This window comes from Empidonax traillii, unplaced genomic scaffold (assembly GCF_003031625.1).
Source record: "Empidonax traillii isolate 1590-97213 ecotype Southwest subspecies unplaced genomic scaffold, ASM303162v1 scaffold119:size1479319, whole genome shotgun sequence".
Taxonomy (NCBI): domain Eukaryota; kingdom Metazoa; phylum Chordata; class Aves; order Passeriformes; family Tyrannidae; genus Empidonax; species Empidonax traillii.
In genome coordinates, this window is record NW_020955312.1 from 513,778 (window position 1) to 529,202 (window position 15,425).

At 39.4% G+C, this 15,425-nt stretch overlaps 1 protein-coding gene across 4 annotated transcripts in view; it reads right to left on the reverse strand.

The window, feature by feature from the left end:
• TRAPPC8 (trafficking protein particle complex 8) overlaps positions 1 to 14,237 on the reverse strand; it is a 50,955-nt gene extending 36,718 nt beyond the window's left edge. For 2 of the 4 annotated variants that reach the window (XM_027883137.1, XM_027883136.1), the window contains exons 1-6: positions 13,998 to 14,237; positions 8,222 to 8,416; positions 5,610 to 5,693; positions 2,727 to 2,816; positions 1,206 to 1,380; positions 670 to 823 (exon numbers count right to left, since the gene is read on the reverse strand). In XM_027883137.1, coding sequence (XP_027738938.1) covers positions 670 to 823; positions 1,206 to 1,380; positions 2,727 to 2,816; positions 5,610 to 5,693; positions 8,222 to 8,416; positions 13,998 to 14,154 — 855 coding nt within the window. In that variant the 5' untranslated portion in view covers positions 14,155 to 14,237. The remainder of the gene's footprint in view (positions 1 to 669; positions 824 to 1,205; positions 1,381 to 2,726; positions 2,817 to 5,609; positions 5,694 to 8,221; positions 8,417 to 13,997) is intronic. The other 2 variants (XM_027883139.1, XM_027883138.1) reach the window with 1 other exon arrangement.
• Between the last annotated feature and the right edge of the window lie 1,188 nt (positions 14,238 to 15,425).

The following is a 15,425-nucleotide window of genomic DNA, read 5'->3' on the forward strand; positions in this document are numbered from 1 at the left end:
GGTGGAATATAACTTACTGGTCCTCTTAGTTTATAGAATATGAAATGCTTTGACTTTTCAGTGCCACCTAGATTTGGGGAAGAATTATGCTTCCACAAGCCAACCTTTTAATCAGATGCAGTTATAACTGCAGGTCAATCAAAAGCAAACTTAGAAGGAATATTTTTGGTCCTAAAGCCAAAAATACAGGCATGTGTGGCAAACTTGCAATTTTGGCAAATCGTAGCAGACTGGACCGAAAGAAGTTATGAGAAAAACCACAAAGCAACACACCCACACTATTTAGTGAAGTACAGAAGACCCAGAAAATAAAAGCCAAAGAGTGAAGAAGATGTAAGTAAGTAGAAAGTAGAGTTACTATGAATAGGAGGACACTTTTGAGGTTACTTCCTCTTGTCAGTGCATAAAGCACAAGTTTATTTCAGGGCTCTTGTCAGTATATTCCCGACAGTCTAGTATTTCAGTGCTCCTTACTGTCAACTGTCTTACTGACAACAGCATAGAGTACAGTTCTTAGAGAGGACTCATCTTATGCCCTCACAAAAAGTCATAACTACGTCAGAAGGCCATTCTGCAGAAATACATACATAAGACTAAGGTAAAACTTTAACACAACTAAAATGGGCATTCATATGCACTTAATAAACAGTTTTTAGAATACTATAGTACCTGGTTCTGGATAGTGTTTTTCTGAAGGTACTGACTCCAAGGATCTGGTATCTGTTCATCTGTTCCTCTATTAGACACCCGAGAATTTATTTTCAGCAAATAGCAACCCTGAGTTCCATACCTCTGTTTCATCTCTTCATAAATGGAGTCAGCTCTGAAAAAGTAAAAGGTTTACTCTGTGTTGATATCAAAATAACTTCATTTATGCAACAAGCTATTCTAGACTATTATCCATAGCAATTAAAAGGAAAATTCTCCTATTTCCAAAGCAGTCCTTTATGCAAAAGTAAAATTGACAATATTTTGAGAGTTAGTTCAGCAAGCCAGCAAAGAAAGTATCTCCCTTAAAAGCTGATTCTTCTCATGTAATGTAAACACAAGAAGTAAACCGAACAATAATACTTAAGGAAACCTGCCTTGATAACAGTATACTGGTAGAGGGATCCTGCAGTATGTCTGATCTCAATAGAATTTATCACCACAAAAATTTCAGTCAAAGAGCTCATCTGTAAGTTCACTGAAGGCAGAAGACCCACCTTTGTTCTTCTCCTGTGCTTACATCATGCAGTAACACGTAGTATTTGAGTGTGTTTGGTATAAACCACTTGGGATAGGAGTATTCACTACTATGCTGAATCCGATGTTGCTCTTGAGACAGCTTCAGAAACTGCTCCACAGGCTCTGGTTCACTAGAGGAAACTACGAGCATGCCTAAATTCATCATTAAGGACATACCAAGGGAACACCGGGACAACCACTGATCATATAATAAAACAGGAATGATGTAAAATAAAATACATGAGTACAATGCTTAAACCTGTAAAACACACTATCACAGAAGCATGTGCAACTAGAACTAGGCCTCAGTCTCAGTAAAAAACACGATTTAAACAATCAGTTAACTAACAGTTGTAACAGAAGATGCAACAGGAATTTGCTCCAATTCTGACACTGAATCCAAGTTTAAGCTGATACATAACAGCTTATCTAAGATTTTTAGATAGACACCAAATGTTCATATAGGAAACATTAACTGAAATTCATGCTCGGTGTACTTTCAAATTACACAGAAAGCTGGGACTTTAGGTTACTACTTGAGCAACAGCGACAACCACTATTCATAAACACAGCAACATATTCTGAGTAAAAAGTAGAAGTGTTCAGATTTTTACCTCATGCATCTATACAATCATTAATAAGGAACATTGTACTCTGCTACATCTATTCACCAAATCAAAAGACATTAATTCAGAGAAGTCAGAAAGCAAAGTTGTATTTTAAATGCCACTGGAATTCAAAAGTCAAAGGCCAGAATCAATATTTTGTGAAGTTAATTCTATTCAAATAGTTCTAATGGCCATGTCTTTCCACCATACTAAAATGATAATGTACAGTAAACAGTTCGGAACACAGTAGCTATTACGAAGCCTGCAGCATTACAATTATTGTAAAGCTGATCAAGGGCTACTTCATGAAACAGTGAGTATTTTAATTTTCCCTGTAGAACAGCAAATCAGGCCTAAGTTTGGGTTAAGAAAAAAAGAAAAAAAAAAAAAAAAGAATTCAGGCATCTTTCTATACTTCTTTTCCAAAATAGCTCAAAGGTCACCAATTTTCCAAAACATCATCTCCATCTGCTTTAAAAAAAAAAATGCTATAAAAAGCACCAGGTGCATCCCAAATACACAAACCTCTGCTGTAGATAAGGGAGAGTCAACAGATTCCTAAATGGTGACAGCAGAAAATGTTTTAGAGTGACAAAGTTTAGTTTACAGGTTACTGGTTTTGAGTTCACTTTGACACAAAAAAGTGTGTGGAGAAAGGGGGAGAAAAAACCCCCAAACAATGCAAACAGCACAAAAAATCCTCTGGTCAAATAATAACCGCAAAGAAAACCTTGACACCCTTATGAAACTAGCCTGTATAGTCAGACATATTGAAAAAAGATATTGGGTTCAAAATATAATTGCAAAAGAGTTACTGCCAAACTTCAGTGTCTCCTAAGTTACTCTTCATAACAGCCTCCACTGGAGCAGTCTGTAACACTCAAAGGATACATGCAACATAGTGGTTTAAGAATTCGTGATCCGATGCAGGCATGGACTGGAGAAAGCACTCTCTGTAAGACTCAAACCAAGGAGTAGTAGCTGCAACACACAACAAAACAGGACAAATTAGACTATTCAGTGAAACTTCTGCTTACTCACTTATGAAAAGGAAATATGAAACACTACACCTAAAAGTGAAGCTTGCAAACTCTGATAAGGTTTGCATGGCAGGGGAAAGAAGGGGGAACAGTCCAAGGAGAAAGCATCTAAAATACACACAAGTAAGAGAAACAGTAACACTTTAAATCAAATTCTGTGAAACTGAATAGCATCATAAGCACCGAATTCCTCAACACTGTAGGCTCACCTGTATTCAGTTACACTACCTACTCTTTACCACTGCTTTAAACACACACACACTTGGGAAAGAAAGAAAACAGAAAATTGCTCTATCAGTCACTGAATTTGCTGGGCTAGGGATGCAAGAATTGACCAAATTTTTTAGTATAAAAAGGAGCTAAAGATTACCAAAATGCCATCCTGCCTGTTTGTCTGAAGCCTTTTTTTAAGTGTTGCAACTTGGGTTGACAGCAGGCCCCTCGCTATGCTTTGCTAAAATAAACAGCTCAGCTGTCAGATGGCAAAGCAAAGATCCAAGAAGATAAAACCTCGGACTTGAGTTGTGCCATTAATGCCTCATAATTTTAACGTGCTATGTTCAGATGCCCTTTTACAATAGGAATTTCATTTTCCTAAGAGTAGCAAATCAAGGGAAACCAAGGATGTCTGGGACATCCAAAAACACGTGAACCTTGTCCATTTCTTCCCACTCCAACTATCAGTCGAGCAATGATCTATTATTTCTTCTTTCAAGCCTGTTCTAGGCCATCTCAGTTCTCCACCTCCTTCCCTTAGGTGGACCCCAGAGTAAAATTAATTCACTTCCAATAACCCCATTTCACACTGAAGTAACTGGAATCCAGTGTCAACTAACCTAGAGTGACAGCAACTAGCAAACTAGAAAACAGTAACAAGTACAGGCAAAAAAAAAAAAAAAAAAAAAAAAGGCATTAATAAGAAATCCTGAAGGTATTTATTTTCTGTATACGGCCCCCAAAAAACCACATTGCTTTATTTGACTCCCACAAGAATTTCTCATGTTTTCTAAACCTCTTATGTACCCCCCAACAGGGATAAAAGAAAATAAACAAACTACTACCTTGATTTCTTAAACTGACTTTAGGAAGCAGGTTCATTTTCATGTTGGAATTATCTTCTAGTGCACTAAGTTAATGCATTTTGTTTAATCTTACACTGTCAAGCCATCTTAGATCAGCTTCATCCACACAGAAGTCAGACAGTCAGGCTTCATAACTGAACTCAGTTCAGCAGTCAGCACATCTCACATAAAAAAGACTAATAGGAGAAAAAGTTCTAGCTTTTGATTATAGCCTTTCTAGAAGCTGCTCTCTGAGCACTCACCTAGAGCATAAAAAGCTCTTGGCTCTCCTTAGTCCTACATGTAAATATGCCAACTATTTAAATTAAGGAAAACACAGCTTGTTATTAAAAACAAACCATGAGAAAGGGATTCACATACATATTTTTCACGAGTACAACAACACTAACTCAGGTTCATAGCAAACAATGTTAAACAACTTAAGGCAGAAGGAATCTTCAACTGCACTGTAGTTTCAAGTGCTGTTTTCAAATTTTCCCTTTTGATTTGCTGCTGAATCATAGTTTTTTAAAAAATCTGACACAGTTACAAACAGCGAAGTACTACTTTGTTTTGTGGGGTGATTCCCCTCCCCACCTCCTTTCTCGTTAGGCCTATTAAAAACTTTGGAAGTGGCCTCAAAGGCAAGTGGACTCCCTCTACACAACCACAACATACATTAACAGGATTCACTCAAACATTTACAGGACTATAATAATTTAGAGCAGATACATAAAATAATAAACATGCACCATATTCAAAACAAAGGCAGTGTTTGGAAAAAAAAATTCATAACACACTACAGCAGTGCATACCAACGCTGTCATTAGGTACGCTGACCCGTGTTTTGCATTTTTCCAGTATGCTACACAAGCAGAACTGAACTTTCTGCAAACTTGCTAACGTGTTCAGAAGTTGTTAAGAAAAAAAAGTGGTAAGTAATGTTTGTACATAAGAGCTTAACAATGAGAAGTCTACTTCATGAAGTTTTGTACTCTTTAGGCACTTAGCAGCATCTGAACAAACACTATTGAAAGGATAGCTATTACTAACCAAAGGCATAAACTTTGTTAAAATCTAATACTGAAAAAAATCTGGCTCTTACAGACCACAACAGCCTCATTGTGAGCTGAGAGGCCAATAACCCAATGGTTTGGTAGCAATAAGTCTTATAAACCAGGTGAAAATGTATCAGAAAGCCTTTTTTGTTTTAAGAGTCATACTCCAGAGAGCATGCCAATATAGCAGAGGCATATGTGCTTTAAGTACAGTCAGCACTTGAGTTCCAATTCAAAAAGTGTTACTTTCCTCTGAGAAGAGAGTTCTGTAGAGAAGCAGAAAGTACATATGAAATACAGCACAGTAACTGTATACAGTTCCATAAGATCAAACAATCCAGTAGTTTAACAGCATCAGTTAATTTCCCACCACCACTCTTACTGAGTGCAAGGAAAGACCAAATGATTTTGATTAACAAGAGTAGAAATGTGACTAAAAGAAAATTAAAACAACCATCACCAGCAATTTTTCATTTGGGGGAAAAATGGAGGAACACACATCTACGCCAAGAAAAGTGCTAAACAGTTATAGCAGATGGTAAGGAAAGGTGGATGGGGCACACGGAAAAGGAGTAAAGGGCAATCTGGCAAATCGGCACCAACCACAAAAAATACCTGAATAAAACGTGGATGTGTTCAGTTCCATCAGTGTCTCTTTCCAATTACTGTACCAAGGAACACTAGCTTTAACTGAGCGATCTGATAGAAAAAACATGATATTATTACACTAAAAAGGGTCAGGTGCAAACACACTATTGGCTTTTACACTCTGATAGCGTGAAGTAGAAAAATCGATACCATGCAGGCCCATCAGGGGCACTGAAGACATTTGATTCCAGCTAACCTTCATCTTGAATATTTCAGGCTCCTCAACATTTGACAGTGTACTTTCATGGAAATCAATATTAATTTCTAGTTCAACCCCAATTCGAGGCTTGAACAAAAATGGGAATTCTATAATATAGCAAGGATTTTAGTTCTATCTCGATATTATTTCTGTTTTTCTATTTGGAAGATACTCTAAATCTAAGGCATTAACTTCTGAGATTTCTCAGCCTGTAGTACTAGTTAGAAGTAACTGAATACATTAGCTGCTGAAAGTGGTTGCCCCACATTTTCCCTCCTCTCCATCATAGTCCTGCATTGCTTCATGCCCAGCATTAACATCATGCGGCCCTAAAAAAACATAGCCGAGAAGCGATCCAGCTGAAAAAAATTTTTTCTTCTCTTACATATTTTAAGTCTTTCGTGGAATCGTTTTTCCTCACTTTCTGCATGCTCAAGTACATGGGAGAAGCAGGGGTGGCTGAACACAAGTAACCTTTCAGCATTCAACCAAGTCTCTCAGTACAAGATTATGGAACTATGAGACTTATTAAACAACAATTCTAACAAAGATGGATTACAAACAGTTAAATCAATACACCACAGCAGTTCCAGAACTTTTCTGAAAAAAAGAGCAGGATCATGATCCCAGTGCCAGAAACACTCATACCTGAGATTACTAAACATTTGTGTCTTTCTTCAAATCAGACTGCATTTGATCATAATTTTAAATATTAGGGAAATATTTAATAATAATTTATCTAAAATGAATATGGTTATCATGGAAAACTAATGCACACATACCACCTCACCACTGCCAAAACAAACAAACAAACAAAAAGAACAAATTAAAGAACTGATTAGACTATTTCACATTTCATGACAAATAACTATGTTTTGTTTTCAGGAATGACTACTTCCATTGGTTTCAACAAAATGCTCAAAGGAAGTTGAAAAAAAGGAAGTTTCTTAGTAAATACTTTTAGTTTTCTAAGCAGAAATTGAACCCTACTTGCCATGCAAGGTACTTCCTCATATTCTCCTGCAATGTAATGGGACACAAGTTTCTTCACCAAGATCGCTGTTTTGTGCTAAACTCCTAAAATGGGATACTACAAGGCTGTTACATAATTCTGTCCTTCTCTATGATCTTAAACAGCTTATACATCTCTCCTCCTGTCAAAGAACCATATGGTCACTCAGAATGGAAATCAGAACCTTATCACTGAGGCAGAAGATGGTCAAATATGACCATCTCTGACCATCTGACACTCCAGCAACAAACATGAAAAATAAACTACAAAATATAGCTTGATACAGTCACTATTTTTGCCCCTTCTTCCAATACCTCACTTCTAAACTGAAATAATTATAAATCTTATGGAAAAGTCTATTCACTGAAATAATTCTGCCTTCTTAGGGTCTTCAAATCTCTAGAACAGAAGTAAACTTTTCATTTAAGGAATGTCACAAAAAAGTCAACTCACCATTTTACAGATAAACAAGGGCACAGAAACTGAAAAAAGTGTGTCATTTTTCCAACCTCAATAGAAGGAAAAAAAAACTCCACAACAACAACATCAGTTACTAATCCTCATGAGGTTTTATCAGTCTCTTGCTATAGAAGAGCCAAATTCTTCACTGCAGACTAAACTTTCAATACAATAAATTATGGATGTTTAAATAGGGCAATGCATACATGCTTTGAACTAAGCCTGTACTCAAAGGCTTTAACGGATTAGGGTCTTAATTGGGAGGAGTTTAATCTTCTCAGCTCCCAAGATCAGGTCTCATTTAGTGTTATTCACAATACCTCATCACTTGGAGATCTGAAAAAAAAGAACATTCTTAGCATATTCTAGTCATTTTGACAGTGAAATATGCAGCACTGAGTTTCGTGGGGAAAAAAAAAAATCAAGACAAGAAATGATACATCTTTCCTCAAAATCTGTTTATGACAACTTTATCAACTCCATGCAGTAAGTAAAAACAAAAACAGAAGAAGCCAGGAGGACTAACTTAAACATAAAGATGTACATTAGTACCAACATTATAAATAAGTGTTGATATTTATTCAGCCAAGTGCAACAAGTCAATATATCAGTTTTGTAACAAGAAAATAACACAACCAAAGCATGACTAATTTCTACATGAAAATAATGATTTAACACAAGTTCAGAAGAATTATAATATTAGGAAACATAAAGTTATTAACTAAGTTCAACCACTCTTTTAGCATCATATAAACCCAAAACTATTTGATAGAAGTTACAGTAAAAATAATGACTCAAACCTGAGCATCTCTGAGTAATTTTAATGCACGCCATGAAGTTGAAATCAAGGTTAGAAACTTGACACCAAATTCCAGTTCAAGTTACAAAAAATACAGTATCATTACATACCACTAATGTTGAGATCATAATCTCCAGCTGTGATCACATTAGCTACTAGTCCTTCAGCAGGTTGACTGACAGACACAACATCATTCAGAAGTTTCCGAATGGCACCGGGCTGAGGTGGGTGAGTAACGATGTTGTTGACAGCTATCTTCAAATTTTTAATTATGTGAAGCTGATTATTAGGATCTCTCATGTGAACTAAAAAGAAAAAGAAAAGGCTTTGTTGAGAAGTATAACATAACAGACAGTTAAAGTAGTTGTCATGAACTAGTCTTTTTACAACAAAGTTTTCCTTTAAAGATTACTTCACTAAACTTCACCAATTTTAGATCACAGTCCATAATACCTGACTATCAAAAATGAAGTGGGGGAAGGCAGTAACAGCAAATTACTTCATGTTCAACATTAGGCTTATCTAGGCAAACTGATTAAGACATAGCATAGGATTTTAGCTTGTAAGAATATCCACTACAACTAACAAAGTACTCAAAGTGCACACCCTACACTGCTGCATGCCCTTCTGTGTGGAACATACTCAATTTTCACAGAAAGGTTACAGGAACCACATATAGATTTCACACATCTCATGCTTTGAGGAATCACCAGTTTTCAAAAAAGTACAAAAAAAATAGCATTTAAGAAGCCTGACAGGGATAGCATGTATTCTTTCATCCAAAATGAACATATCCTATGAAGACAGGCTGAGAGAGTTGGAGTTGTTCATCTTGGAGAAGAGGAGGCTTCAGGGAGACCTCACAGCAGCCTTACAGTACCTAAAGGTGACTGGCAAGAGAGCTGGAGATGTAAGTGGGCATATAGTGACAAGACAAGGGGGAATGGCTTAAAATCGCAAGAGGGTTGGTTTAGATCAGATATTGGGAAGAAATTCTTTACTCTGAGGGTGGTGAGGCACTGGAACAGGTTGCTCCGAGAAGCTGTAAAAGCCACATCCCTGAAGTGTTCAAGGCCAGGCTGGGTAGGGTTTTGAGCAACCTAGTCTAGTGTCCCTGCCTGTGGCAGAGGGGTTGGCCCACTGCAGGTGGTTTGGAACTAGATGTTCTTTAAGGTTGCTTTAAACCACCCTATGATTTTTAATACTATAACTTCCTTTTTAGAATCTTTGTGAAACTTGCTCCCTCAAGCCATCTGTTTTTTTAAAAAGCATTCATGACATTTTCAACACTCATTACAATTCTGGGCCTGCTCTGATTTTTAATGTAATTTTCCCCCTATTTCAAACCACAACCACCACCAATCAAGTCAGGTTTGTAAGTGCAGGCAGGACACATTGACTGTGACTGCCTAAGCCAACTGGTGCTACCACACGCCCCCCAGTACAGCCCTCAACTAATTCTTCTGCATTTTATTTTCACAAATCCCTGCAGAGTATATAAAAGGCAGTGCACATAAAGGGAAAATTCTGGTTCTTCTCATCTTTCAACTGACCACACAATTCAAACTATGAAAGTCTGAAACTGAGTCTTCAATCCCCTCCAGCCTGGAGAGAACACCACACCATTTCCACAAGCCTTTTCAGAAGTAAAAACTAAACAGCCCAAGCCAAATCACACTACATGTGTTTACAACTCATCTTAAGTGTTGAAGCAGATTTCTAACGCAGTTGAAATCTTAACTGGCATAGTTCTACCCTCCTCAATCACATGTTCACTCTCAACCTTTACCCAGCACTGAAGCTCATGGGAAAACACAGTAAAGCAGTTTAGAAAATTGGTCCTACCCAAAACAACCTAAACATTTGTGGTTTTTTTCAGATCTAAGTTTCAGATTGAACTGGTACATCATCAGGCTACATATCAAACAGAGGAGGGCAACTGTGCTGGCTAAATAAACTTAATTTGTCCAGTTCAGCATTTCTAACAGAAAGCTGAAAGAGTTGTTTTGGGTTGGTTTTTTTTCATCTTATCACACAGGTAAATTATCAACCCTACTGCCACATGATTACTGAAAATATCAAAAGTAAAGGAAGTGGGAGGGACAAATAACTATGAAACTAGTTTGCCTTCACCAGTGCAGCTATAACTCTGCAACTCATCCTTGGTGCCTGTCCTAAACTATAACAGCCAGAATAATGAAGAGCAAACACATTTCCACACAGAAAACAGATGACATTTCTGATATATGTGCAATGTTAAGGACTGAAATAAAGGACATAGCTGGATCCCCATAAAGCACTTGTCTTATTGCCCAATAAAAGAAATTTCTAGTGTTATACATTTTTTTCAAGTGTTTAGGAGAACATTCCAGAAAGTACTTTACCAAAAGTGCAAATAGTCACATATAATATCAAAACAGTATCTTTCTCTCATGAACAAGGAATTCCTAACATCAAACTAAGCTCAAATAAACACAGCATTCCCATTGTATCTCCTTCATCACTTGCTAGTTGAAGTGTACACTGTAATTCTCCCTACCACCAAGACAGCATTAGTTCATATAGTATTTTCAAAGACTCTTAGAAACAGGATGCTATTCTAGAGAAAACCTAACTATACCATATATCCGTTTATTAAATTAGGCATCAATTGTTATAACAAATACAACAGTTAAGAAAGACTGGCACTGAGGATACATATGTAGTTATAAAATCCTCAATATACTTTTATTTCCTATATCAAAGGTATTTGAAAGTTTGGGGAGGGTTTTGGTTTCACTTTCCTCTAAAGTCGAGACTCACCAGGACTGTAAAGCCGTTCCTCTCACTTTTTTAACCATTTCTCCTTCAATAACAAAAAGCAACTTACATGTAAAAGTCAAGAAGCTCTAAATTATAGGACAGATCACTCTGAATCTGTGCTCAACATTTTCCACCATCACAATTCGCTATATTGCAAGGGTATTTTCAGTTACACCAACATTAGCAAGTCGCTGATAGGCTGAAGTTGATGAGTAGATTAAATAATGATCAGCGCAGAGGGCAGCCCCCCAGATACACAACGTTATCTTTGTGGGGTTCTACTTGAAATTAGATGTAACCTGGCCTCTCTGGATTGAGCAATCTCAAGCAGTGTATGGTTTTACACTACCTGAAGAATAAAACAGCATTTTTGGCCTTCCCATCTCTGTTAACACATGCAGGATGACTGATATAGGCACAGTAGACAGCTTAGCTTAGTTCCTGTGTATCAAAACTGTTCTGCACATAAATCAGATTTCATAACTGCACTGCTTCTCTAAGCACGAACTCTGATGAGCATACAGCCTTCAAGAGGTTCATAAACCATGTAAATCCTAAATTTCAGACAAAAATATCTATTTTTAATAACAGGACTCTAAAATGCAATAGCAAACCCATGGCTGAGCTTACCAAATTATAGAAGAGTTCAGGAAGCAATGCATGTACTTCAAAATTTTGCACAAATACAAGGGACAGCTTATTGCCAAAGAGAAGAAATGGTAATAAACTCACTTTTATGTTACAAATTCAATGAAATAGCTACTAAGATGAGAGTATTAATTTTAAAAAGGTAGCATTTCACACTCCCTTAGGAAAAAAACACAGAAATGCTTACAAATTAAGGTGCCAAAACCGAATCATAGAATAGTTAGGGTTGTAAGGGAACTCTGGAGATCATTCAGTCCCACCCCTCTGCCAAGGCAGGGTCACCTGGAGCAGGTGATACATGAACACGTCCAGATGGGTTTTGAATGTCTCCAGAGAGGGAGACTCTAGGACTTTCCTGGGCAGCCGCTTCCAGTGCCATCCTCAGTGGAAAGAAGTTCTTCCTCGTGCTGAGGTGGAGCTTCTTGTGTTTTGGTTTAGGGCCATCACTCCTCACAGAATAGATATCATAATAATATCATAATCATATTTGATGGTGATAATAACAATCATATGCAGTGAAACACACAGTTGTGGAGGCCTGTCATGTACACACATTTGCTGTACCACGAGCAGATCATTCATCATGTCTCTGTTCCCCTGAATTTGACATGAAAAGCATCATGGAAAAATTTTACTGCTAAGTCCAGTCAAACCTATTAAGGTGGAGAAATTTAAAAATTTATCTTATGTTTTCAGTGCTGTGCACTTGGTGCAGTTAACAGTGTCACTATGCAAACAGTGTTTGTGCAGATTCCAACAAGCATATTTCCCTGTCATAGACTTCCACCAATTCTTGAGCTCGAGAAATCACTTACCACTGCACAAACTCATTAGAAATTTTATTCCACCAAAGTACTCTTCTGCCTGAAGAAAATACCTACTATTGCTTTCCTTACCCTCATGCACGCTGGTTTCCACTACAAGAAGTTACAGGCAGCATGCATTAACATTTTATTCATGAAGCCAGAAGAGGAAGTCACAAAGAAGAAGGAGTCAGGCCTGTGGCCTGTTCAATCAGAATACACTGAGTAGGGCACCAGCAAAACCGTCTGTCCCAAGCTCTACCCGGGTAACCTCAGGGCAACTGAGGTTTTCAACCTCCTTAACTGTCAAAACAATTGGAACAAAAACAGTTACAACTCAGCAAAACAAGTATTAGGTATTTTTCAAAGTGAATGCTTCATTTTAAATAGTCTGCCTGGTTTGGTTTGCTAGATGCATTTTGAGAGCCTTTCACCAAAGAATATAAAGAGATAATTAACTTGAGAACTCTAAGGATGTGAGCATCTGCATTTATTATTTTTATCTCTGCTGCGTTCACACATAGCTCATGAGTGTTGTTAATAAAATGAAAAACATTTATAAACAAGTCTTAATAGGTTACTAAGACTTACCACAAAATTAAGAAAGATTTTTAGCATAGAGTAGTTTTTAAGTTGATGTCATTCTTTTTAAAGAGAAATGCAAAAATCTAACTCAAGAGACAATACAAGCTCCATTTTCTTGCATTGTTTCTTCAGCACATGACACGCAGAGGCTGAAGTCTGAGATACCAAAAGTGTCACCGCATTACTATCCCGACAAAGAGTTCTATTCAAATTGCTGTCCTGCATACTATTTTGATGAGTAGCAGCTTGAAACACATCCGTTAGTTAAATTAAAAAAAAATAAAAAATAAAAAAAGCAACAAACAATTCCAGATGGCAAGTTAAAGCATTAGAGCACACTACAGTTTCCCTCAAGTGGTCAGTTTCCAGTTCTGCTACACTTCACGTGGTCATTTCAAGCCTGCCACATGACCAGCTCAACTCCTATCTTCTCTTTGCACAGGTCTTACTCAGAGAAATGTCACCAAAAAAAGATATATAGCATAAATCTACAGGTGAGAGAAAGAATAAAATGACGACGTTTCTGAGACTGACCACACTCTTCAACAGCTGGGTAGCACAAGTGTGAAACGCAGTAAGATCCACAGTAAGAGTCAGGTAAAAGTACTAGGAAATAACAGTAAAGTGAGAAGACAAAAATTCAGCTGGGAAGAGCTGAATTTACAGACACCTTCCTCTTCCGCTGTGCGATGTCTCCAGGAGAAGACCAACTTCACAGGCTCCGCAGACCGAATGAAACTAAGCGGTCCTAAGAGCCGTCACCTGCGACAATCCTGGCAAACGCAAAGCCTGTCCCAGCTCCGGGTGACACCTGGCCGGCCAGACACCGCCAGGGGCTCCGGGACGGGGTGTCTCCCCCCGGGGAAGGAGTGTCTGGCCCCGGGGAAGAGGTCTCGCTCCCTGGGGAAGGGAAGGGGTGCCTGGCCCCGGCGGGCACAGCTTCAGCGGGACCCCCCGGCGGTCGCGGCCGGAAGGGAGGGAGGGAAGGAGGGAGCGGCGCCGCCTCCCCCGCCCCGCGTAAACAACCCGCTCCGCTCGCGGCACCGACCTTCCGAGGTGAGGCGGCAGAAGGGCCTCACCAGCTCGGCGAAGCTGAGGTTGTTCCTGCGGGTGAGCCGCTCCGCCTCCTCGCTGCACAGCGCGGCCACCAAGGGCACGAACGAGTCCTGGATGAACTCCTGCACCGACTGCACGCACTGGGCCATCGCAGCCGCCGCCCGGGGCCGCCCGAGACGGCCCCGCCACCTTCGTGCTCGATTCCCCGACTGCCCCCTCTGCCCCTGTGGCGCTACCTGTGGCGCTACCTCTGGCGCTTTCCCGCCCCGGCCCCACTCAGTGCCCGCCGAGCGCCGCCATGTTGCGCCTCGGCCGAGCCCCTCAGGGAGCGCCCACTCCCGGCGGCCCCCGCGCCCGCGCATGTGATTGGCCGGAGAGGCGGGGCCGGGCCGAGCCGGGGGAGGCGACGGTGGCCGAGCTGGGGGGGGGTGAAGAGGGAAGTGATCTCCGTCTCTCCCCCTCGCGGGTACTTGGTGCGGTCCGAGGTGGGGATGTTGGAGGGGGTCGTGGGATGTCTCGGGGGGATCCCTGGAGTCCAGAAAAGCTGTTTTGGCATGCCCGAACCTCCCCTCGTAAAAAAAGTTCTGTCGGTTTTATTAAAAAAAAAAAAAAAAAAAAAACAACACCACAACACGCAAAAACCCAAAACAAAAAACCTCCAAAGCCAACTAACAAAAGCGCCAAAGAAATCACCCCAAAACAAAAACAAAACAAACAAACAATACACGAGAGAAAAAAAGAAAAGGCACCAAAATAAACCCAAAACGAAAGAAAAACAACAACAACCCCACACAAATAAAACCACACACATAAAACCCTGGGATAGTTAGCCATAAGCTAAAAAAAGAGAAGTTTTGCCTCAACACGAGGAAGCACTTTTTTCCCGCTGAGGGTGGCAGAGCACTGGAACAGGCTGTCCAGGGAGGTTGTGAAATCTCCCTCGCTGGAGACGTTCAAAACCCACCTGGATTCCAACTCTAACAATTCTGTGACTCCCTGATTCTGTTTAAAAAAGCAGAGTTGTTTGGGTGCTCCCTGGCATATCTGTCAGTGCTCAGTTGTATGCATGATGTTCAAATGGGGTAAAACAGCTTCATTTTTTGAGATTAGCCTATTAAGGCATGATATCATACAAAGTCCTTTTGCGTTCATCACCTGAGTAAGGAAGTGACATGGAAGGAAGACAACTGCGATGATTAGTACGAAATAAGTAATTTTGAACGTGTTGTTTACAAATACGGAGTATTGTAGTAGGGCTGGTTTTAACATCCTACCAGGGACATCCTTGGGACAGGGCTTGTAAATATCACTGAAAAAAGTCCTTGTATCTTTGGAAAACAAGACTTTAATAGAGCATGATTTCAACAGTAAGGTATGGAAATCATCAGCCAGTTTCTGAGTGTTTGACAGGCCTGTTGAG